Source organism: Dendrobates tinctorius, unplaced genomic scaffold (genome assembly GCF_039654945.1).
Source record: "Dendrobates tinctorius isolate UK_male_01 unplaced genomic scaffold, ASM3965494v1 ptg000195l, whole genome shotgun sequence".
Taxonomy (NCBI): Eukaryota; Metazoa; Chordata; class Amphibia; order Anura; family Dendrobatidae; genus Dendrobates; species Dendrobates tinctorius.
In genome coordinates, this window is record NW_027361862.1 from 2,009,355 (window position 1) to 2,035,551 (window position 26,197).

The 26,197-nt window shown below is 49.7% G+C and overlaps 1 protein-coding gene across 1 annotated transcript in view; it reads right to left on the minus strand.

The window, feature by feature from the left end:
* The window catches only part of SFXN4 (sideroflexin 4), a 57,126-nt gene that overhangs the window by 22,923 nt on the left and 8,006 nt on the right, over nt 1-26,197 (minus strand). Inside the window, exons 4-5 of the mRNA XM_073552719.1 lie at nt 403-429; nt 189-243 (exon numbers count right to left, since the gene is read on the minus strand). Of these exons, the coding sequence (XP_073408820.1) occupies nt 189-243; nt 403-429 (82 nt within the window). The remainder of the gene's footprint in view (nt 1-188; nt 244-402; nt 430-26,197) is intronic.

The following is a 26,197-nucleotide window of genomic DNA, read 5'->3' on the forward strand; positions in this document are numbered from 1 at the left end:
GTCTTCTGGAATAAGAAGTTTAGTTCTGGGCACCAGATCATAGAAAGGAGGCGCTGGAGCTCGGTTATGAGGGAAGAGGCGAGTAAGGAGAGATCATGATGGCAGCTTACTGCAGGTCAAGGTGAAGCCCACTGGAGAGGCGCGCTGCGCTCTACAACTACTCCTGCATCACACCCCGCTATGCTCACCTGGTGGCCTGAAGATCAGCGGGAGGACGTGGCCAGAATCTGGGTGAATAGAGGCCTGAAAACAAAGATCACTAGGAAAATTAATTCACATTACATATAAAATGCATGTAAGCATAAATCTCCACCACAGAAGACCCCCAAACCCCAGGAAAAAGCAGCAGACCTGCCCCACTCAGCAGATCCACTGACCCCCGAGAACGAAGCTGTCACTCACCGTACAAAGCTTCATGGCCTCCGTCACCTGCATGAAACAACATGATCATTAAGAGCCATACAACATATTCACCACTGCACAGTACCACTGCTACCATCCTGTCGGTCACTCACTGGTAAGTGGTTTCCTTGGTGCTCATACACACTTGCCTTTATCTTTCCATTTGATTTGTCTATTTCCTGAATGCATCTTAGCTTGTGTCCATTAATTGTCCCCTCCTGTGTTTCTGGGATCCGTCTCCTTGCTACTCCTCCCTCCTGCTTACACCTGGCCTATCTCATCTGCTCTTAAATTGTTAGAAATTTTGACTCCCAGGTGTAACTAACGCGGACGGGCTCCATAAGTGTGCAGCAGAAATGTCCCAGAAGTGAACAGAAGGTCCAAGTATCCACTGTTATTACATGTAGCTACCGTATCTTTCGGAAGGCTATGTGCACACACTGCAGATTCACCTGCGGGGTTTTTCCCGCGGAACCGCAGGTAAAACCGCAGGTAAAGTGACCTGCGGTTTTGCTGCGGTTTGGCCTGCGGTTTCACACCTCTACTATATTAAAGGTGTGAAACCGCAGCAGAATCCGCAGAAACAATTGACATGCTGCGGAGAAAAAACCCGCAGCTTTTCCGCAGGCAAAAAACCGCAGCGTGAGCACTGCGGTTTTGAAAACCCATAAGCTAACATGGTAAAGTACCATGTCTGTGGAACTGCTGCAGTTCTGCAGGGCCAAAACCGCAGCAGAACCGCAGCAAAAACCGCAGCGTGTGCACATGGCCTAAGACGCACTGGACCATATGTGATGTACCATGTCTGCAAGATATGTTTTCTGTTGCAATGTGCTAACAAATCCTCCATCCTAGGACATTGTAAACTCTCAGTAGTAGGAATTCCTTCCCCCCAGGTTTTATCAACCCTGCCACTTCCTCTGGAAGAGCAGGAATGTTAATTAGCTAGACCATCTTCCTCACACCATTTGCCTTCTCTCCTCTTCAGAGCGGGAAAAACTTCTTTGTTTGAAACGAATAAAACTATGAGAGACTATACCATAAGAACCAAATACCCTAGAGATATGAAAATCATATTTTTGTAACCTGAGCGGTCCCAGCTTCGAGACCGCGTATGTTTCGAAGTTCTACCCTGTCCAGAACATGAGATAGGATTTGCGCCCAAATGGACGGTCATATCGCATAGATGTTTGATGTTTTCTTGATGGGCTCATTACGCTGGGAAACATGATACCACTGATGAGTCCATACCAGCTTCTCCCATAAAGTTATAGCTAATCTAAGTTTTGTAGCCAAAACATAACTTGGATAAGAGAGGTGGGATCAACCCAGAATGCACCTCTCTGTGATGTCACATAGGAAAGTCTATAAGGCATTTCCTGGGCAAACCAGCTCAGAACAGCTCAAGTCGTCGTGCTAGAAGGACCCCAATGAGCGGAGAAGTGCAGCTCCGCCTCCACCCACCTTAGCCGCATGGTCTGCCTAAGGAACAATATGGAACTGTGAGTGTAATCTCTTTGTTTTCTCCACTTTTATTTTATACCTGTACTGTACATATTTTATGTCTCAATTTTATAGCAACTTTTATCTGTAATCACTGTCCTCTTTCGGAAAATAAATGAAATTATTTAGATCTGTCTCCATGCTCTAAGAATCGAACTATACGCCTTTGATAGATAATCGCTACTAATTCAAGGGGTTTGCCACGGACCCTCTTAATTTAACACTGTGAATTAAGTAACCGTGACTGGTGGCAGCGCGTTGTGTACGGCTATTACGGCTTGCTGGCAGTCTAGAAGGGTCTTATATTGCTGAGTAAGGGGCTTCAGCCACAGCATTGATAATTCCCTTACTGCAGAAGCCTAATTGCCGGTTCACAACAGGCAGCCCGTCCGGCGACTAATTATCCTAGGTGCAGTTCCCTGACTGACCTGAGGGTAAGGGGGGCGCCGGAGAGCTGCGAGTTCCAAAGTGGAACTGAGAAAGTGGGATATACATAAATCCCCGCAGTACTTGGAAGATTGATAGCAGTGGTGGGGCATCCAAATTAAACTCCCCCTGCGGCAAATTGTAGAGCGAGATTAGCTTGCTGGATATTTTTGGTCACATGGTGCCAGTGTTGGGATAACTAAGATAAGCCCCACTGCGCCTGTGATAGCCGTGTGCCGGCATTGTGTCACGCCCCTCCGTCCGCTGAATCACCCGTGTCAGTGGTGGGACTGTGACATAGTGGTGACACAGGGTCCGCTGTCCGTCGCGTTTTGGTGGCAGCGGGACTCCCGTTAGTGTCGCCCGTAAGTGGACGAACGGCGGTGGGCTGTTCGTCACATATTGGTGGCAGCGCGGTGGGATAATCCTAGAGCATTAGTGATTTGGTTTGAGCAATCATTCCTCTCACTAAAAACCTGCACGGTTCCTGCGGGAATCCTGCATCATAGGTTTTGGAGAACAGACTCAGTGGTTACTAGTCCTGAGACATTAGTGTGTACTTGCAAGTATCCCCCTCCCGTTTCTTCGTTTTTCTTTTTCTATCTTTTATTTGGCAACCATGGCGGCAAAAGGAGAACCTTGGTACACCCGGCAGACAAAGGAAGTTCTTGCTGCGTTATGCACGTACCAAGGCCTTGACGCCACGAACAAAAACAGAGCTCAACTGATCGCGGCTCTAGTGCAGCTGGACAACGACCAGAATCCAGCGAGCGCAGAAGTTGGCCCAAGTTGCAATGGGGCTGCAGCAGAGGCTCCACTCCTGAGCGCTGGCCCCACATTCAACCAGAACGGGGTGGACCCCTATCTGCAAATGGCCTTGGACGAACTCCCCGCCGAAGACAGTGATGGGCGGGTGAGGCTGATCCAGCAAGCTCGAGAGAGAGCAGAGCAGCGAGCCGAGCGCCAGGCGGAGAGAGCTGAGCGCCAAGCTGAGGCTGAGAGAGCCGAGCGCCAGGCGCAGAGGGCCCATGAACTGGAGGTACTCCAGCGGGGTGGGAATGCCCTCACAGCCCGAAGCCGTGAGCCCAGCAGCGTCCAGACTCCTAAACCCCGGCCAGAGCATTTTCCCGTGATGGAAAAGGACGGGGACTTGGACACATTTCTGCGAGCCTTTGAGAAAGCCTGCAGACAGTACCAGCTGCCTAGAGACCAATGGGCAAGGTACTTGACCCCAGGGCTAAAGGGCAAAGCCCTGGAGGCATTTGCTTCTCTTCCGCCAGAAGCCGATGATGACTATGACGCCATAAAGCAGGCACTGATCGCCAAATACCGGCTGACACCTGAGGTATACCGAAAGAAGTTCCGACACCTCCAACGTGGCCCACACGATAGCTACAGTGATGTGGTGCAAGGACTCAGGACCCACTTTGACCAGTGGATCCATGGACTGTCCGTTGAAACCTTTGAGCAGCTACGGGACCTGATGATCAAAGACCAGTTCCTGCATCTCTGCCCAGCTGAGGTCCGACAGTTCATCCTGGACCGCGAACCAACGAACGCGGACAAAGCGGCGCAGATCGCCGACAACCACGAGGCCAACCGGAAGCCCGAGACGCGGAGGCCAGTCGCCACCAGCTGGAAAGGGGGTAAGCCAGCAACCAACCCCAATGCCCCAGCTAGCCGTCCCTCCGGAGGCCCTGTCCCTGTTGCCAACAACAGGCCGGCTACTGACAGTCGCCTGTGTCACCACTGCCAGCGGCCTGGTCACTTCTTTTACACCTGTCCGAACAGGCCGAAGAACCCCCCAGCCAAGGCCCCCGGGCCCAATGCCTCTGTTCTTTTGGTGGGAGGTGTGGTTGGGAGGGCTGACGACAACGTTCAACCTGTTCAGGTGGGGGCCCGTCTTGCTACAGGCCTCAAGGACACCGGGGCTGAACGAACCCTCATCCGTCCTGGACTGGCGGCCCCTGAAGAGTTTGTTGAGGGGAAAACCCTGACTGTCACCGGGATTGGAGGCACCCGTTGTCCCTTGCCAGTGGCACGAGTTTTTCTTGACTGGGGTGCCGGGAGCGGGTTGAGGGAGGTGGGAGTGTCTGAAAATTTGCCCACTGATGTTTTATTGGAGACTGACTTGGGGAGGATGGTTGCATACTATGTCCCTGACACCCTTCCCCAAACTGATAATAAGGGTAACGTTAACCCTGATGATGTTGATGATGGGAAACTGAATGTGTTACCTGCTAATGCCTTGATGAGTAATGATGCAACTAACAACCATTCTTTCCCCAGGTACGATGCTGATGCTGATGTGAATGTACCAAAGCAAACTGATAACCATTCTTCTCCTAGGAAGGATGATGATGATGTTGATGTATCTGTGCCGACTGAACCCGTTAACCCTTTCTTTGAAGCGGTAGATGTGTCCACAGGTACCGAAGTGCTCAGCCCCGTCACTCTGCGGAGTGAGACGGCTGAGGAACCCCTGGCAGGAGTAAGCAACGGTGCTCAAGGAAATGGGGAGGTGCATGGGGACCATGAGGAAGGTAATGCCATGCAGCTGACCAGTGCCACCGAGGAAGGTAACTGGCCCATAAGTAGCACTGCTCCTGAAGTGTTGGGGGTGGATGGGGAGGTAGAGCCCAGGGCAGCACCAGCTGGTGGGTCTGCAGAAATCCCCAGGGAGACAGCATACATAGCAGCTGTCACACGCAGTCAGAGTGCCCAGATCGCAGGTAACGCACTGTCTTCTGGACCCTCTGCTGCTACAGGAGAGACTGAACCAGAGGTGAACCCAGAGCCGGTTCCAGAGGGTCCCAGTAAAGAGGGGACCCTGACGTCACTTCTGGCAGCCTCCAGCATGGAGTTCCAGGCTGCTCTGCACACAGATGCCAGCATGGAGAAATTGAGAGGTCTCGCCGAGACGCCCACCTCCAAGTCTGATAAGGAGAGGGTGTTCTGGGAACGAGGAAGGTTGTACCGGGAGACAGTACCCGGAGATCCTAAAAAGGAGTGGTTGAGGGAAAGACAGCTGGTCGTCCCCTATCAGTTCAGAACTGAGTTGTTGCGGATTGCCCATGAGATTCCACTCGCTGGACACTTGGGGATCAGCAAAACAAAGGCACGGCTGTCTCAACACTTCTATTGGCCCAAGATGGGGACAGATGTAACACACTACTGCCGCTCCTGTGCCACCTGTCAAAAAGTGGGTAAGGCGGGGCCTGCTCTTAAGGCTCCCCTTATTCCTTTGCCGGTGATAGAGGAGCCTTTCCAGAGAATCGCGGTGGACATTGTAGGACCGCTGTCCGTCCCCAGCAGCTCCGGAAAGCGATACATTCTCACCGTGGTAGACTACGCTACCCGGTACCCAGAGGCAGTAGCTCTGTCTTCAACCAGGGCAGATAAGGTGGCTGACGCACTGGTGACCATCTTTTCGAGAGTAGGATTTCCCAGGGAGATGCTTACCGATCAAGGGCCCCAATTCATGTCTCGCCTAATGGAGGCTCTCTGTGAGAAAATGCAGGTGACGCAGCTGGTATCGAGTCCGTATCACCCACAGACTAACGGTTTGTGTGAACGTTTCAACGGTACCCTCAAACAGATGCTCCGCATACTGGTTGAGACCCAAGGGCGCGACTGGGAGCGGTACCTCCCACACCTGCTGTTCGCTTACAGAGAAGTTCCGCAGGCTTCGACCGGGTTCTCCCCCTTCGAGCTCCTGTATGGCAGGCGAGTCCGGGGACCCCTTGGGTTGATAAGAGAATCCTGGGAAGATGAGCCAAACCCCACAGAAGTGTCCATCGTGGATTATGTCATGCGCTTCCGTGACAAGATGCAGACCTTGACGCAGTTGGTGCATGACAACATGACGCAGGCTCAGGCTGACCAGAAGCGCTGGTACGACCAGAACGCCCGGGAGCGGACCTACCAGGTGGGTCAAAAGGTGTGGGTGTTGGTCCCGGTACCAACGGATAAGCTTCAGGCAGCCTGGGAAGGCCCGTACGTCGTCCACCAACAGCTCAACCCGGTCACCTACGTGGTCACGCTTGACCATGCTCGGGGTAGGCGCAAGGCCTTTCACGTCAACATGCTGAAGGCGCACTACGAACGTGAAGCTTGCATCCTACCGGTCTGCAATCTGCCAGAGGATGGGGAGGAAGATTCCCTCCTGGACATGCTGGCCCAGGCCAAGGCCAATGGGTCCATTGAGGACATGGAGATAAGTGGTTCGCTCACCGTGTCCCAGCGGTTGCAGTTGATGGCCACCCTGGAACTCTTCCGGCCCGTGTTCACCAACCGTCCTGGGAGGACGGAGTTAGCGGTTCATGAGGTGGACACCGGGAATCATGCCCCATTACGGCGAACACCTTATCGGATCTCTGAAACGGTGCAACAAGTCATGCGCCAAGAGGTCGATGAGATGTTAAGGCTGGGAGTGATTCGACGGTCAAAAGGTGCGTGGGCTTCACCTGTAGTCCTCGTGCCTAAAAAGGATCGAACCACCCGGTTCTGCGTGGACTACAGGGGGCTCAACGCCATCACAACCTCTGATGCCCACCCGATGCCGCGCATCGAGGATCTGCTCGAGCGGTTGACAAACGCCAACTACATATCCATCATGGATTTGAGTCGGGGATACTGGCAGATTCCCCTGAGCCCTGAGGCACAGGAGAAATCCGCCTTTATCACCCCCTTTGGACTGTACGAGTCCACGGTCATGCCCTTCGGCATGAAGAATGCCCCTGCCACTTTCCAGCGGATGGTCAACCACCTGCTTCGGGGACTGGAGGAGTACGCAGCGGCGTACTTAGACGATATTGCCGTCTTCAGTTCCACCTGGGAGGAACACCTTCAGCACCTCCAGGAGGTGCTCAAGCGTCTTCACCAGGCAGGCCTGACCATCAAGCCGGGGAAATGCCAGATAGGCATGCGCGAGGTCCACTACCTGGGGCACCGGGTAGGCGGGGGTTCCATGAGTCCGGAGCCAGAAAAAGTGGACGCAATCGTGTCCTGGCCCACCCCCAGGACCAAGAAACAGGTGAAGTCCTTCTTGGGCACTGCAGGGTACTATAGGCGGTTCGTACAGGACTATAGCGCCCTTGCCAAACCCTTGACTGACCTCACCAAGCAGAGGCTACCCCAAACAGTCAACTGGACAGATGACTGTGAGGCGGCTTTCCAAGCTTTGAAAGCAGCCCTGTGCAACTCTCCAGTGTTGAGAGCAGTCGACAGCAGTCGCCCGTTTCTGGTACAGACCGACGCCAGCGAGTTTGGCCTCGGTGCTGTGCTTAGCCAGGTCGACTCGGGGGACCAAGAGCACCCCGTGTTGTACCTGAGCCGGAAACTTTTGCCGAGGGAAGTGGCATACTCGACCATCGAGAAGGAGTGTCTGGCCATGGTGTGGGCACTGCAGCGTTTGCAGCCCTACCTGTATGGGCGCGCCTTCACGGTGGTAACCGACCACAACCCACTGAGCTGGTTGCACACCGTGTCGGGAACCAATGGAAGATTGCTCCGCTGGAGCCTTGCCCTTCAACAGTACGATTTTACTGTAAAACACAGGAAGGGCAGTGAAAACGGCAATGCCGATGGGTTGTCCCGCCGGGGCGAACCCGCTGAGGTGCGCATGGCCGATTACCGAGAGGTAATGCCTTCTTAGCGCCCTCTTAAGGGGGGAGGTGTGATGTACCATGTCTGCAAGATATGTTTTCTGTTGCAATGTGCTAACAAATCCTCCATCCTAGGACATTGTAAACTCTCAGTAGTAGGAATTCCTTCCCCCCAGGTTTTATCAACCCTGCCACTTCCTCTGGAAGAGCAGGAATGTTAATTAGCTAGACCATCTTCCTCACACCATTTGCCTTCTCTCCTCTTCAGAGCGGGAAAAACTTCTTTGTTTGAAACGAATAAAACTATGAGAGACTATACCATAAGAACCAAATACCCTAGAGATATGAAAATCATATTTTTGTAACCTGAGCGGTCCCAGCTTCGAGACCGCGTATGTTTCGAAGTTCTACCCTGTCCAGAACATGAGATAGGATTTGCGCCCAAATGGACGGTCATATCGCATAGATGTTTGATGTTTTCTTGATGGGCTCATTACGCTGGGAAACATGATACCACTGATGAGTCCATACCAGCTTCTCCCATAAAGTTATAGCTAATCTAAGTTTTGTAGCCAAAACATAACTTGGATAAGAGAGGTGGGATCAACCCAGAATGCACCTCTCTGTGATGTCACATAGGAAAGTCTATAAGGCATTTCCTGGGCAAACCAGCTCAGAACAGCTCAAGTCGTCGTGCTAGAAGGACCCCAATGAGCGGAGAAGTGCAGCTCCGCCTCCACCCACCTTAGCCGCATGGTCTGCCTAAGGAACAATATGGAACTGTGAGTGTAATCTCTTTGTTTTCTCCACTTTTATTTTATACCTGTACTGTACATATTTTATGTCTCAATTTTATAGCAACTTTTATCTGCAATCACTGTCCTCTTTCGGAAAATAAATGAAATTATTTAGATCTGTCTCCATGCTCTAAGAATCGAACTATACGCCTTTGATAGATAATCGCTACTAATTCAAGGGGTTTGCCACGGACCCTCTTAATTTAACACTGTGAATTAAGTAACCGTGACTGGTGGCAGCGCGTTGTGTACGGCTATTACGGCTTGCTGGCAGTCTAGAAGGGTCTTATATTGCTGAGTAAGGGGCTTCAGCCACAGCATTGATAATTCCCTTACTGCAGAAGCCTAATTGCCGGTTCACAACAGGCAGCCCGTCCGGCGACTAATTATCCTAGGTGCAGTTCCCTGACTGACCTGAGGGTAAGGGGGGCGCCGGAGAGCTGCGAGTTCCAAAGTGGAACTGAGAAAGTGGGATATACATAAATCCCCGCAGTACTTGGAAGATTGATAGCAGTGGTGGGGCATCCAAATTAAACTCCCCCTGCGGCAAATTGTAGAGCGAGATTAGCTTGCTGGATATTTTTGGTCACATGGTGCCAGTGTTGGGATAACTAAGATAAGCCCCACTGCGCCTGTGATAGCCGTGTGCCGGCATTGTGTCACGCCCCTCCGTCCGCTGATACACCCGTGTCAGTGGTGGGACTGTGACATAGTGGTGACACAGGGTCCGCTGTCCGTCGCGTTTTGGTGGCAGCGGGACTCCCGTTAGTGTCGCCCGTAAGTGGACGAACGGCGGTGGGCTGTTCGTCACACCATATGACACACCTAAGTTTTAGAGGAGGAAATTAGGAAAAAAAATTGAAGCAAAAAATGTGGTCAATTCTGTACTTAATATACCCTATCCTGGTATATATGGTCCCCTCATCCTGATACACATGCACCCTGATCCCTATCCTGATATGCAGGCCCCCCATTCTTATCCAGGTATGCAGGGCCCCCACTCCCATCCATTAATCTTCACTCTGCTTCGCTATCCCCAAACCCCAGCATCCTCTAACCAAATAATCATCTCTACTTCCTTCTTACCTCCCCACCTGATCTCATCTGCTGACCTCCTCCTGAACCTCAGATCTCTCCTAATAAAACATAAAACAAGCCGACCACTCTCCTTCTCCCACCTGTTCTCTCGCTCTGCTTCTCATTGCTGGCAACATATCCCCCAATCCTGGACCCCCACTACTAATACCACACATTACTTCCCCCCTCCCATCACTCCCAACCTAATCTAAACACCCAAAATATCTTCTACGTAAAACCCATGCCCTTGAAGCCCACCCCCTGCTCCCTCTCTCTGGATTACTCTGGAATGCCCACTCCATCTGCAATAAACTCAATGTGATTCATGACCTCTTTACCTCTCGTAATCTTTCCTTCCTGGGCCTCACCAAAATATGGTTGACACCGTCCGACACAGCCTCCCCTGCTGCGCTATGTTACAGAGGCTTCCACTTCACCCACACTCCTCGCCTTGGCAACAGACATGGTGGAGGAGTGGGTCTTCTCCTTTCTACCAACTGTGCCTTTAACCCAATCACACCTCTACCCTCCCTTATCCTCCCTTCTTTTGAAGTCCACTCTGTCCGCATGTATTCGCCCTGCAACTCCAAGTGGCCATCATATACTGACCTCCAGACCCGGCCATTAACTTTATTGACCAGTTCTCCACCTAGCTTCTTCACTTTCTCTGTGCTGACATTCCCACCATCATGGGTGACTTCAATATCCCTACTGACACCCACCAGTCAGCAACCTTCAAACTCCTGTCGCTCACTTCATCTTTTGGACTTACTCAGTGGTCCTCCTCAGCCACCCACACAGACGGACATACATTAGACCTGATCTTAACCCGTCTCTGCTCCCTATCTAGCTTCACAACCTCTCCTCTCCAACTATCTGACCACCATCTACTCACATTCTCATCACTGTCCCCCTCACTTCTTACCCATGTCCAACAACTAGTGCACCCCCGCAGAAACCTTGCACATCTTGACACTCGCACAATCTCTGACTCTATTCTACCACTGTCCTCCATATCTTCACTCTACGACACACACTGTCACTCTCGCATTGGCTATCGACTCAGTCATCCCTCTCACGCATAGCAGAGTCTGATAAATCAATAAACAACCCTGACACAATAACATTACTAAAAAGCTTTGCCAAGTATCCAGAATTGCAGAGCGGCGTTGGAAGAAAAAGCATTGGCAAAATGACTTTACCGCATTCAAACAAGCAACACTCGTATGCAAATTGGCACTCACCTCTCCTTCAACCCCAAACCGTTATTCAACACTTTCAACTCCCTCCTCCGCCCACCACTGCTCCCTCCGACCACCCTAATCTCTGCCGAGGACTTTGCCACGCACTTCAAAAATAAGATAGACCAAACACGGCAATTCTTTATTGTCCGACCTCCACAACCCCTTTGTATACTAGACCAATACCGTAACCCCATAACTTCCCTCTCCAAAATCACTGAAGGAGAGCTTACTCATTCTCCTGTCCAAATCACATCCCACCACTTATGCATTTGACCCCATCCCATCCCACCTCCTCCCCACCACACTTATCAAAACTCTTCAACCTATCACAAAATTCTGGTACTTTCCCCTCTGCTTTCAAACATGCCACAATCACACCTATCCTCAAAAAACAATCCCTTGAGCTGAGTGCTATTGTCCAGTGTCACAAACTGGGGTTGTTTGGTTGCCCCCAGTTCGTCAGGGGATTCGTTATACCCCACTTTCCAGTTCCGGTTTGGAACCTGCAGCTCTCTGGCGTCACCCTTACCCTCAGGTCAGTCAGGGAACAACACCTAGGATAAGTAGTCGCCAGAAGGGCCGCCTTGCTGTGTACTGGCTATTGGGCATGCTGCAGTGAGGGCGATATAACTATTCCCAGTCTCAGGCGGGAAATACACTTATAAATTATTATCATTATTATGCATTTACATAGCGCCATTTATTCCATGGCACTTTACATGTGAAAAGGGGAAATATAGACAAGTATAATAAACATGTGTAAGACAAGGGACACACAAGTACAGAAGGAGAGGGGACCCTGCCCAAGAGGGCTCACAGTCTACAGGGATGGGTGAGGGTACAGTTGGAGAGGGTAGAGCGGGTCGTGCGGTGGTGCAGTAGACCGAGGATCATTGCAGGCTGTAGGCTTGTCGGAACAGGTGGGTCTTCAGGTTCTTCTTGAAGGTTTCCGTTGATGGTGAGAGTCTGATGTGTTGCGGCAGAGAGTTCCAGAGTATGGGGGAAGCACGGGAGAAGTCTTGTATGCGGTTGTGGGAAGAAGAGATAAGGGGACAGTAGAGAATGAGATATTGAGACGATCGAAGGTTGCGTGCGGGTAGGTTCCTGGAGACCATGTCACAGATGTATGGAGGAGACAGGTTGTGGATGGCTTTGTATGTCATGGTTAGGGTTTTGAATTGGAGCCTCTGGGCAATAGGAAGCCAGTGAAGGGCCTAGCATAGGGGGGAGGCTGGGGAATAGCGGGGAGACAGGTGGATTAGTCGGGCAGCAGAGCGTAGGATGGACTGGAGTGGTGCCAGAGTGCTAGAGGGGAGGCCAGAGAGTAGGAGGTTGCAGTAGTCAAGGCGGGAGATGATAAGAGTATGCACTAGTGTTTTTGTGGTTTCGTGGTTGAGAAATGAGCGGATCCGGGAAATATTTTTGAGTTTGAGGCGGCAGGAGGAGGCGAGGGCTTGGATATGTGGTTTGAAAGAGAGCGCAGAGTCGAGGATCACCCCAAGGCGCCGAGCGTGCGGGACTGGGGAAAGAGAGCAGCCACTGACAATGATGGATAGGTCTGGTGAAGGGGAGAGTGAGATGGGGGAAAGATGATGAATTCTGTTTTGTCCATGTTCACTTTGAGAAAGCGAGAAGAAAAGAAGGCTGAGATAGCAGACAGACATTGTGGGATGTCAGTCAGTAAGGAGGCAAGGTCGGGTCCAGATAGGTAGATCTGCGTGTCATCGGCATAGAGGTGATACTGCAAACCGTGCGATTCTATGAGCTGTCCCAAGCCGAAGGTGTAGATGGAGAATAGTAGGGGTCCTAGGACAGAGCCTTGGGGAACACCGACAGACAGGGGTGAGGTGAGGAGGTGGTGTGTGAGAGGGAGACACTAAATGTTCCGTCTGTTAGGTATGATGAGATCCAGGATAGGGCCAAGTCTGTGATGCCAAGAGATGAGAGAGTCTGTAGCAGGAGGGAATGGTCTACGGTGTCGAAGGCAGAGGACAGGTCCAGGAGAAGGAGGACAGAGTAGTGTCGCTTGCTCTTGGCGGTTAGCAAGTCGTTAGTGACTTTAGTTAGGGCAGTTTCAGTTGAGTGATGTGGTCGGAAGCCAGATTGTAACCGGTCAAAGGGGGAACAGGAGGAGAGGTGGGAGGACAGTTCAAGATATACATGCTGTTCCAGTAGTTTTGAGGCGTAAGGGATAAGAGATATCGGGCGATAGTTAGACACAGAGGATGGGTCAAGGGAGGGCTTTTTGAGGATGGGTGTGATTGAGGCATGTTTGAAGGATGAGGGAAAGACACTATTTGTAAGTGAAAGGTTGAAGAGGTGTGTTAGAGATGGGATACAGACTGTGGCCAAGTTAGGGATGAGGTGGGACGGGAGTGGGTCGAGGGCACAAGTGGTGAGGTGTGATCTTGACAGAAGGGTGGAGAGCTGATCTTCTGTCATGGTGGAGAAGCTGGCTTTTGCAGAACAGGGCTGAGCGACTAAGAGGGGCATTGGGGGCTGCGGGCCAAAGTTTTGTCTAATTGTGTCGATCTTCTGCTTAAAGAAGGAGGCAAAGTCTTCAGCAGAAATGAGAGGCGAGGGAGGAGGTGATGTGGGACGGAGTAGAGAATTGAAAGTGTTAAAGTGTTGTTTAGGGTTGTGAGACAGGGAGGATATGAGAGATGCAAAGTAAGTTTGTTTTGCGGCAGAGAGCGTGGACTTAAAGCTGGCAAGGGACTGCTTGTATGCGTTGAAGTGCTCAGTAGAATGGGTTCTCTTCCATCTCCACTCAGCGGCCCTAGAAACCCGTCTCAGTTCTTTGGTCAGACTGGTCAGCCAGGACTGCCTGTTGATTGTTCGAGTTTTGCTCTGCGTGAGGGGGGCAGTCAAATCAAGTGTTGCTGTTATTGTGGTGCTATAAAAAGTGGCAGCAGCATCTGTGTCATGAAGGGAAGCTATGTCTGTAAGAGGGAGAAGAGACTCAGAGATTGTAAATTGAGGTGTTTGAGATTCCTGCGAGGGTGAGCGAAAGGGACGGGCTGGGCAGGGTGGCAGAGAGGCAATTGCTCCCCCAGCACCTGTACAGGGCCGGCCGCACAGCAAATTGTGGACGGCTGTGCCCTCTGCTCTGTACTGTGACGCTGCTGGCAGCAGACAGCCGCCCGCGTCACAGTCTATCAGGCCGGGAGCTGTGCACGGTGCACGGCCGTCACCTTGACGGCTGCTCAGCTCCCGCACTCTCCGGCTGTACTTCCGGGTCAGTGTCAGGCGTGCACGATGACATCACATGATGAATGGGGGTGAGTGGGGCTGTATATGAGGAAGGGGGTGAGTGGGGCTGAACATGATGAAGTGGGGGATAAGTGGGGCTGCACATGATGAAGTGGGGGATAAGGGGGACTGCACATGATGAATTAAGGGGTAAGTGGGACTGCACATGATGAATTGGGGGTAAGGGGAACTGCACATGATGAATTGGGGGTAAGGGGGACTGCACATGATGAATTAGTGGGTAAGGGGGACTGCACATGATGAATTAGTGGGTAAGGGGGACTGCACATGAAGTGGGGGTAAGGGGGACTGCACATGATGATGTGGGGGTACAATTAACTGCACATGATGGGAGAGTGGGGCTGCACATGATCTCCTCAGGACTCTTCCCCTGGTTTTCCGATTTCCTCTTTTCAGCTGCAACGGCCAAAACCCAGTGATTGTTGAGCTCGCGGAGACTCTTCACTTATCCCAGAAGGCACTGGGAATATGCAAATGATCTCCTCAGGAGTCTTTCCCTGAAGGCGGGTGAGTGGGGCTGTACATGATGAAGGGGGATGAGGGACTGTACATGATGAAGGGGGGTGAGTGGGGGCTTCACATGATGAAGGGGGGTGAGTGGGGGCTTCACATGATGAAGGGGGTTGAGTGAGGCTAGACATGATGAAGGGGGGTGAGTGGGGCTGTACAGGATGAAGGGGGGTGAGTGGAGCTGTACAGGATGAAGGGGGGTGAGTGGGCTTCACATGATGAAGGGGGGTGAGTGGGGCTGCACATGACGAAGGGGGGGTGAGTGGGGCTGTATATGATGAAGGGGGTGAGTGGGGCTGTATATGATGAAGGGGGTGAGTGGGGTTGTACAGGATGAAGGGGGGTGAGTGGGGCTGTACAGGATGAAGGGGGGGATGAGTGGGGGCTTCACATGATGAAGGGGGGTGAGTGGGTCTACACATGATGAAGGGGGTTGAGTGAGGCTAGACATGATGAAGGGGGGTGAGTGGGGTTGTACAGGATGAAGGGGGGTGAGTGGGGCTGTACAGGATGAAGGGGGGTGAGTGGGGCTTCACATGACGAAGGGGGGGTGAGTGGGGCTGCACATGATGAAGGGGGTGAGTGGGGCTGTATATGATGAAGGGGATGAGTGGGGCTGTATATGATGAAGGGGGTGAGTGGGGTTGTACAGGATGAAGGGGGGTGAGTGGGGTTGTACAGGATGAAGGGGGGTGAGTGGGGTTGTACAGGATGAAGGGGGGTGAGTGGGGCTGTACAGGATGAAGGGGGTGAGTGGGGCTTCACATGATGAAGGGGGGTGAGTGGGGCTGCACATGACGAAGGGGGGGTGAGTGGGGCTGCACATGATGAAGGGGGTGAGTGGGGCTGTATATGATGAAGGGGATGAGTGGGGCTGTATATGATGAAGGGGGTGAGTGGGGTTGTACAGGATGAAGGGGGGTGAGTGGGGCTGTATATGATGAAGGGGGTGAGTGGGGCTGTATATGATGAAGGGGGTGAGTTGGGTTGTACAGGATGAAGGGGGGTGAGTGGGGCTGTACAGGATGAAGGGGGGATGAGTGGGGGCTGCACATGACGAAGGGGGGGTGAGTGGGGCTGCACATGATGAACGGGGTGAGTGGGGCTGTATATGATGAAGGGGGTGAGTGGGGCTGTATATGATGAAGGGGGTGAGTGGGGCTGAACATGATGAAGTGGGGGATAAGTGGGGCTGCACATGATGAAGTGGGGGATAAGGGGGACTGGATCATGATGAATTAAGGGGTAAGGGGGACTGCACATGATGAATTAAGGGGTAAGTGGGACTGCACATGATGAATTGGGGGTAAGGGGGACTGCACATGATGAATTGGGGTAAGGGGGACTGCACATGATGAATTAGTGGGTAAGGGGGACTGCACTTGATGAATTGGGGTTAAGGGGGACTGCACATGAAGAATTAGTGGGTAAGGGGGACTGCACATGAAGTGGGGGTAAGGGGGACTGCACATGATGATGTGGGGGTAAAATTAACTGCACATGATGATGGAGGAGTGGGGCTGCACATGAAGTGGGGGGAAGGGGACTGCACATGATGAAATGGAAGGGGGGATAAGGGGCTGCAAATGATGAAGGGGCACTGCAGATGAAGTGAGGGGGTGATAGGGACTGCAATGGATGAAGTAAGGGGACTTCAAATTAAAATGGGGACTGCAAATGATGAAGTGGAGGAGATGACGGGGGCTGCAAATGATGAATTCAGTGTGAGTGACGGGGCACAGCAATTTAATGTAAGGTGGGGCTGGGGAGAGCAAATGATGATCTATGGGGAGAACAAATAATGAATTTTAAGAGTGGGGGAGTAAATGATGTGTTGAATGTGGGGTAGAGCAGTTGATAATGAATAGAGGGTCGGAGAGAAAGACATGACAATGAATTGAGGCGGAAGGGGCATGTAAATATAATGAATCGGGATTAGGGTTAGAGCGGGAGGTACATAGTGGGGGGCGTTGAGAATGACGTGCCTGGTAATGAATTGGGGAAAAAAGTATAGGTGCTAATTAATTTATATTATTATAATATTATATTCTGTATTCAGATGTGTAGTATAGTAGAAAGGGAAAAAGTGGGGAATTTGCTCTGGAAGATGTGCTCTAGGTAACTGTGTTATTTTATGCAGAGACAAGTCCTGGTTGGAAAAAGTGATGGCGTTCTGTACGGGATGAAAAAGAAAAGTAAAGATGAAGGACTTCAGCTAGAGACATCACTGGTGAGCCCTTGTGTATAATGTCACTGGTGGTCACTGTATTACCTGTACACTGACACTATATACAGAGCTCCTGTGTATAATGTCACTGGTGGTCATTGTATTACCTGTACACTGACACTAAATACAGAGCTCCTGTGTATAATGTCCCTGGTGATCACTGTATTACCTGTACACTATATACTATATACAGAGCTCCTGTTTATACAGAGTTCCTGTGTATAATGTCACTGGTGATCACTGTATTACCTGTACACTGACACTATATACAGAGCTCCTGTGTATAATGTCACTGGTGATTCCTGTATTACCTGTACACTGACACTAAATACAGAGCTCCTGTGTATAATGTCACTGGTGATCACTGTATTACCTGTACACTATATACTATATACAGAGCTCCTGTTTATACTGTCACTGGTGATTCCTGTATTACCTGTACACTAACACTATATACAGAGTTCCTGTGTATAGTGTCACGGGGGATCACTGTATTACCTATACACTGACACTAAATACAGAGCTCCTGTGTATAATGTCACTGATCACTGTATTACCTGTACACTGACACTATATACAGAGTTCCTGTGTATAATGTCACTGATCACTGTATTACCTGTACACTGACACTATATACAGAGCTCCTGTGTATACTGTCACTGGTGATCACTGTAATACCTGTACACTGACACTAAATACAGAGCTCCCGTGTATAATGTCACTGGTGGTCACTGTATTACCTGTACACTATACACTATATACAGAGCTCCCGTGTATAATGTCACTGGTGGTCACTGTATTACCTGTACACTGACACTATATACAGAGCTCCTGTGTATAATGTCACTGGTGGCCATTGTATTACCTGTACACTGACACTAAATACAGAGCTCCTGTGTATAATGTCACTGGTGATCACTGTATTACCTGTACACTGACACTATATACAGAGATCATGTGTATAATGTCACTGGTGATCACTGTATTACCTGTACACTATATACTATATACAGAGCTCCTGTTTATACTGTCACTGGTGATTCCTGTATTACCTGTACACTAACACTATATACAGAGTTCCTGTGTATACTGTCAGTGGTGATCACTGTAATACCTGTACACTGACACTAAATACAGAGCTCCTGTTTACTGTCACTAGTGATCACTGTTCTACCTGTACACTATACACTATATACAGAGCTCCTGTGTATAATGTCACCGGTGATCACTGTATTACCTGTACACTGACACTATATACAGAGCTCCTGTGTATAATGTCACCGGTGATCACTATATTACCTGTACACTGACACTATATACAGAGCTCCTGTGTATAATGTCACTGATGATCACTGTATTACCTGTACACTGACACTATATACAGAGCTCCTGTGTATAATGTCACTGGTGATCACTGTATTACCTGTACACTGACACTAAATACAGAGCTCCTGTGTATACTGTCACTGGTGATCACTGTATTACCTGTACACTGACACTAAATACAGAGCTCCTGTGTATACTGTCACTGGTGATCACTGTAATACCTGTACACTGACACTAAATACAGAGCTCCTGTGTATAATGTCACTGGTGATCACTGTATTTCCTGTACAATGGGTCTATATACAGAGCTCCTGTGTATAATGTCACTGGTGGTCATTGTATTACCTGTACACTGACACTAAATACAGAGCTCCTGTGTATAATGTCACTGGTGATCACTGTACACTGACACTATATACAGAGTTCCTGTGTATAATGTCACTGGTGATCACTGTATTACCTGTACACTGACACTAAATACAGAGCTCCTGTGTATACTGTCACTGGTGATCACTGTAATACCTGTACACTGGCACTATATACAGAGCTCCTGTGTATAATGTCACTGGTGATCACTGTATTACCTGTACTCTATACGCTATATTCAGAGCTCCTGTGTATACTGTCACTGGTGAATCCTGTATTACCTGTACACTGACAGTATATACAGAGCCCTTGTGTATAATGTCACTGGTGGTCACTGTATTACCTGTACACTGACACTATATACAGAGCTCCTGTGTATAATGTCACTGGTGGTCATTGTATTACCTGTACACTGACACTAAATACAGAGCTCCTGTGTATAATGTCCCTGGTGATCACTGTATTACCTGTACACTATATACTATATACAGAGCTCCTGTTTATACAGAGTTCCTGTGTATAATGTCACTGGTGATCACTGTATTACCTGTACACTGACACTATATACAGAGCTCCTGTGTTTAATGTCACTGGTGGTCATTGTATTACCTATACACTGACACTAAATACAGAGATCCTGTGTATGTCACTGGTGATCACTGTATTACCTGTACACTATATACTATATACAGAGCTCCTGTTTATACAGAGTTCCTGTGTATAATGTCACTGGTGATCACTGTATTACCTGTACACTGACACTAAATACAGAGCTCCTGTGTATACTGTCACTGGTGATCACTGTATTACCTGTACACTGGCACTATATACAGAGCTCCTGTGTATAATGTCACTGGTAATCACTGTATTACTTGTACTCTATACGCTATATACAGAGCTCCTGTGTAAACTGTCACTGGTGATTCCTGTATTCCCTGCACTGACACTATATACAGAGCCCTTGTGTATAATGTCACTGGTGGTCACTGTATTACCTGTACACTGACACTATATACAGAGCTCCTGTGTATAATGTCACTGGTGGTCATTGTATTACCTGTACACTGACACTAAATACAGAGCTCCTGTGTATAATGTCACTGGTGATCACTGTACACTGACACTATATACAGAGTTCCTGTGTATAATGTCACTGGTGGTCATTGTATTACCTGTACACTGACACTAAATACAGAGCTCCTGTGTATAATGTCACTGGTGATCACTGTAGTACCTGTACACTGACACTATATACAGAGCTCATGTGTATAATGTCACTGGTGATCCCTGTATTACCTGTACACTGACACTATATACAGAGCTTCTGTCTATAATGTCACTGGTGATCCCTGTATTACCTGTACACTGACACTACAGAGCTCCTGTGTATAATGTCACCAGTGATCACTGTATTACCTGTACACTGACAGTAAATTCAGAGTTCCTGTATACAATGGCAGTTAGTATTGTGTTTTTTTAATTAATGATCAGTATTGTAATATTTAGTCACTATGTGGTAGTAATATGTGGTCTGGTCATGGTGTGGCGCTATTTGTTCCTTGTCTGTGGTATTATTCGGTCACTATGTGGTGGTAATATGTGGTCTGGCCAAGGTGTGGCGGTATTTGATCATTGTATGTGGTATTATTCAGTCACTATGTGGTGGTAATATGTGGTCTGGTCATGGCGTGACGATATTTGTTCCTTGAATGTGATATTAATGGTTGATTAAAAAAAAATGTAAATGTATGTGACTCATTCCCTTAAAGAAAAATACATAAATATATATTTTTAACAGTTTAGAGTAGAGCCCGGCCGAAAGAGTCTACCGTGTCGTGGTATCAGCTTAAAAATTATTTTGGCCAAAACAAAAGCTACTGGTTATGAATGTGATCTGGTGTTTGATGGGAACTGTTAATATCTGATCGGTGAGGATGTGGTGGTGAAGTTGAGTTTTTCCAAGAGTGGGTGGTGGGACGGTGGAGGCAGAGCTGGTGTGGAACCTAGGCTGAGTCTCAAGAGAACCCCAAAATTTTGCCAGTATGGGGCCCCGAAATACCTAGTGGAAGCCCTGGTCTCTCTCATAAGCTGCAGACCGCAGCTTCCTGAGACTTCAGTGTGCTCACGCAGGCGGCGCGGTGACATTATTGTCTCATGTCGCTCTGCGAACCGGAAGAGAAAATGGAGGCTGCAGTGCCGGGAATTAGGATGAGGTGAGTATAAACTTCATTATTTTTAATATTGAGAACTGGGGCCATCCTACTATATATATGGGAGAACTGGGGCTATTGGGGTAAGTGCACACAGAGTTTTTTGGTGGTGCGGATTTTGTAGCAAAATCCGCAGATAAATCCTATCTGCAGTTTTGCCCTGCGGTTTCACACCTCATAATGCATGAGGTGTGAAACCGCAGCGGTTCTGCACAAAAGAATTGACATGCTGCGGATTGTAAACCACAGCAAAACCGCGCGGAAAAATCCGCAGCATGTGCACAGCGTTTTTTTTGTTTCCATAGGAAATAACGGTACTGTACAACACAGCAAAATCTGCTGCGGATCCGCAGAGCCAAAACCGCTGCGGATCCACAGCAGAATCCGCAGCTTGTGCCCATACCCTTATACTATATATATGGAGATGACTGGGGACGTCATACTATGTATGTGAGGAGAACTGGGGCCATCATAATAGATATGTGGGGAGAACTGGGGCCATCGCACTATATATATCCCATATCTCTGTAGTAAGCTCTGTTCTGCTCCCATATCTCTGGAGTAAGCTCTGTTCGCTCCCATATCTCTGTAGTAAGCTGAGTTCTGCTCCCATATCTCTGTAGCAAGCTGAGTTCTGCTCCCATATCTCTGGAGTAAGCTCGGTTCTGCTCCCATATCTCTGTAGTAAGCTCGGTTCTGCTCCCATATCTCTGTAGTAAGCTCGGTTCTGCTCCCATATCTCTGGAGTAAGCTCTGTTCTGCTCCCATATCTCTGTAGTAAGCTCTGTTCTGCTCCCATATCTCTGTAGTAAGCTCGGTTCTGCTCCCATATCTTTGTAGTAAGCTCGGTTCTGCTCCCATACCTCTGTAGTAAGCTCGTTTCTGCTCCCATATCTCTGTAGTAAGCTCGTTTCTGCTCCCATATCTCTGTAGTAAGCTCGGTTCTGCTCCCATATCTTTGTAGTAAGCTCGGTTCTGCTCCCATATCTCTGGAGTAAGCTCGGTTCTGCTCCCATTTCTCTGTAGTAAACTCGGTTCTGCTCCCATATCTCTGGAGTAAGCTCGGTTCTGCTCCCATATCTCTGGAGTAAGCTCGGTTCTGCTCCCATTTCTCTGTAGTAAACTCGTTTCTGCTCCCATTTCTCTGTAGTAAACTCGTTTCTGCTCCCATATCTCTGTAGTAAGCTCGGTTCTGCTCCCATATCTCTGGAGTAAGCTCTGTTTTGCTCCCATATCTCTGCAGTAAGCTCGTTTCTGCTCCCATTTCTCTGTAGTAAACTCGTTTCTGCTCCCATATCTCTGTAGTAAGCTCGTTTCTGCTCCCATATCTCTGGAGTAAGCTCTGTTCTGCTCCCATATCTCTGCCGTAAGCTCGGTTCTGCTCCCATTTCTCTGTAGTAAGCTCATTTCTGCTCCCATATCTCTGCAGTAAGGTCTGTTCTGATCCCATAGCTCTGTAGTAAGCTCGGTTCTGCTCCCATTTCTCTGTAGTAAGCTCAGTTCTGCTCCCATATCTCTGGAGTAAGGTCTGTTCTGCTCCCATATTTCTTTAGTAAGCTCTGGTCTGCTCCCATATCTCTGCAGTAAGCTCTGTTCTGATCCCATAGCTCTTCAGTGAGCTCGGATCTGCTCCCATATCTCTGCAGTAAGCTCACTTCTGCTCCCATCTCTGGAGTAAGCTCTGTTCTGCTCCCATATCTCTGCAGTAAGCTCTGTTCTGATCCCATAGCTCTATAGTAAGCTCGGTTCTGCTCCCATTTCTCTGTAGTAACTCGTTTCTGCTCCCATATCTCTGTAGTAAGCTCGTTTCTGCTCCCATTTCTCTGTAGTAAGCTCGTTTCTGATCCCAGATATCTGTAGTAAGCTCAGTTCTGCTCCCATATCTCTGGAGTAAGCTCAGTTCTGCTCCCATATCTATGCAGCAAGCTCCTTACTGTTCCCATATCTACGTACCAGCCTATTTGTAAAGCCTGTTATCTCTGTTGCTTTAATGCAATGGCCAGAGATAAGCAGGTAAAGGGAGGGCCACCGCAACTCGAGGGCCACTGCCTTGTGATTGCCCCCCAGGCTGAAAAGTGCCAGCCAGCCCCTGGTGAGCGATTTTATGGAGCGGGGGTTGAGCAGTAGGAGAGGAGAAGGAAGAGAATGTCAGTAGGTTGTGGTCAGACAGGGGGAGGGGTGAATTATTGAGATTAGTGAGGGAACAGAGACGGGTGAAGATAAGGTCCAGCGTGTGACCATCTTTGTGAGTGGCCGCAGAGGACCATTCAGTGAGGCCGCGGCAAGCCGTGAGTGATGGAAGTTTAGAGGCAGCCATTGTGGAAGTGTCAATGGGGATGTTGAAGTCGCCTATGATGATGGTGGCGATGTCAGCAGAAAGGAAATGGAGTAGCCAGGTGGTGAAGTGGTCGAGAAAGGTGGCGATGGCTAGTTCTGGGGGGCGGTAGATGACAGCCAGTTGGAGGTTGAAGGGGGAATAGATGCGGACGGAGTGCACCTCGAACGAGGGATCAGTAGCGGAGGGTGGTAGAGGAATTGGGGTAAAGGAGCAGGTATCAGACAGGAGCAAGCCAACTCCTCCACCATGTTTGTTGCTGGGGAGAGGGGTGTGAGAGAGATGGAATCCGCCATAGGAAAGCGCAGCTGGAAAGGCTGTGTCAGAGGGAGTGAGCCAGGTTTCAGTGATGGCAATGAAGGAGAGTTTGTTGGTGATAAAGAGGACATGGATAAATGACAGCTTGTTGCAGACAGAGCGTGCGTTCCATAGGGCTCCAGGTAAGGGGGTTGGGGGAGTGGGGGCTGGATGAATGAGTATGAGGTTATCACGGTTGTGAAGACGTGTAGAGGATCGTGGCAGGGTGGTAGGAGTGAGTGTAGGGATGTGTTGAGGAGGGCCAGGATTTGGGGATACGTCGCCAGCAATGAGGAGTTGTAGACAGAGCATTAGAAGGTGGGAGCAGGATAGGACATGATGTGGCCGTGTGGGTCTGGAGAAAAAGTACTGTATGTGGAGGAACAGTTGTGACGAAGAGGTGAGATGGCTGGGAAGGATGGAGGGGGAAATGACAAGTTCCTTACTGTGTGGAGGGATTGCAGGAGTTAGGGAGAAATAGAGTAGTATGGAGGTGATAGTAAAAAGATGGCGAAACATTGTTGTGGTGTTATAGTCCGTTACCTTACAGTCAATTCCAGTCCAGTCCATAAATCTTCGTCCGTCACTGCCAGAAACTCCCCAAAAGCCCAGAACACTTCACTGTCACCAGCTGCTGGATCAATGATTAATGTAATATCAGGTCAGGAGCCAACCCAATCAGTAGCGTTCACTTAGTTCGGAGGACGTGGCAATAAGTATTAGAGCAAGGAAAACCAAACTAGTAAATATTATAGCTTTTACTCCAAAAAGAAATAGGCAGAGTTTACAAAAATATAAAAAGGTATAACAAACGAGACTCTACAGTATATACAAGCAATTACAAAATAAAGATGGATTAAAGATGAGCGAGCTTCCATGTTTCAGTGACTGGCATGCCAGGTGGAGATGGTTGGTGGGGGAGGGGAACTGCCCCAAATCCTCAGGTCACAATGCACAGCCTCTCATAAATGGATGCCCGGGCTAAAGACACCATCCTAATTGCGCTTCATAATCTTATACCCGCTGTTCATGATCTCACTGAGTGGGCGGAGCTATGGAATGTAGAGCGACGGCGGGACTATAATTATTCTTGTTCTGAGATTAGCTTTCTATGAAGTGGCTGCATGACCTGGTTAAGTAGAAATCCATTTCTCGGATTCTGCTAGTGCTGAAGCTTAGAAAACTCACTGCGTGGTGGTTCTGCTGATGTAGCTGCCAGAAATGTAGGTTTTTCACCCATATCAATAATTGGGGCCATTATATTTGATCTTTAATGAACACTGTACTGGGACAAAGGAGTCTTGGTTTGCCATGTGCTTCAGGCTGCTTTCAACCTGTTTAGGGCCATAAAATTACACAGTGAGGGCTGCTAGCACATTACAACTGTATAGCAGGGGAGAGGGAGGGGAGCTGGAATCACACACATGCAGCTGTGAAGGGAGGAAGCTACAAGGGAGATCATGGCTGGGCATGTCATTCACAAAACCAAGGCGATGTAGCAGAGCTCGGTATGTAGGACCAGTGCAGATAACACTATGTCATATTTTCTGACACCTCCCCCTTTTGGACTGCGCTACAGAGGTAGGACCTCTCAGTACTCCTCCATGCGCACCTCAGCAGGCTCACCCCGGCAGGACAACACGCCTGTATTGCCATGCTCGCTGCCCTTTTAGTGTTTAACGGTAAAGTCATACTATTGGAGGGCAAGGCTCCAGCATAGCAACCTTCTGTTGGTACCAGATACGGTGTGCAGCCAGCTCAGGGGGGTTGTGGTCAGTCACCACGGTGAAGGTGCGCCCGTACAGGTAGGGCTGTAAAGGTTGCAGGGCCCAAACCATGGCCAGGCACTCCTTTTCTATGGTTGAATAGGCCACTTGCCTCGGCAGAAGCTTCCGGCTCAGGTACAACACGGGGTGCTCTTGGTTCCCCGAGTCGACCTGGCTAAGCACAGCACCGAGGCCAAACTCACTGGTGTCGGTCTGTACTATGAACGGCCGACTGCTGTTGACTGCCTTCAGCACAGAAGAGCTGCACAGGGCTGTTTTCAACCTCACAGCCATCTGTCCAGTCGACTGTTTGGGCAGCTTCTTCCTGGTGAGGTCCATCAAGGGCTTAGCAAGGCTACTGTAGTTTTCTCCAAAGCGCCTATAGTACCCTGCAGTGCCCAGGAAGGACATCACCTGCTTCTTGGCCCTGGGGGTGGGCCAGGACGCGATTGCGTCCACGTTTCCCAGGCTCTACCCTCATAGAACCCCCGCCTACCCTGTGCCTCAGGTAGTGGACCTCGCTCATGCCCAGCTGGCACTTTCCTGGCTTGATGCTTAAGCCTGCTTGGTGGATGCACATGAGCACCTCCTGGAGATGCTGAAGGTGTTCCTCCCAGGAGAGACTGAAAATGGCAATGTCATCCGGGTACACCACCGTGTACTTCTCCATTCCCTGAAACAGGCGGCTGACCATCCGCTGGAAAGTGGCAGGAGCATTCTTCATGTCGAATGGCATGACCGTGGACTCGTAGAGCCTGAAGGGGGTGATAAAGGCGGACTTCTCCTGCACTTCGGGGTTCAGGGGAATCTGCCAATATCCCAGACTCAAATC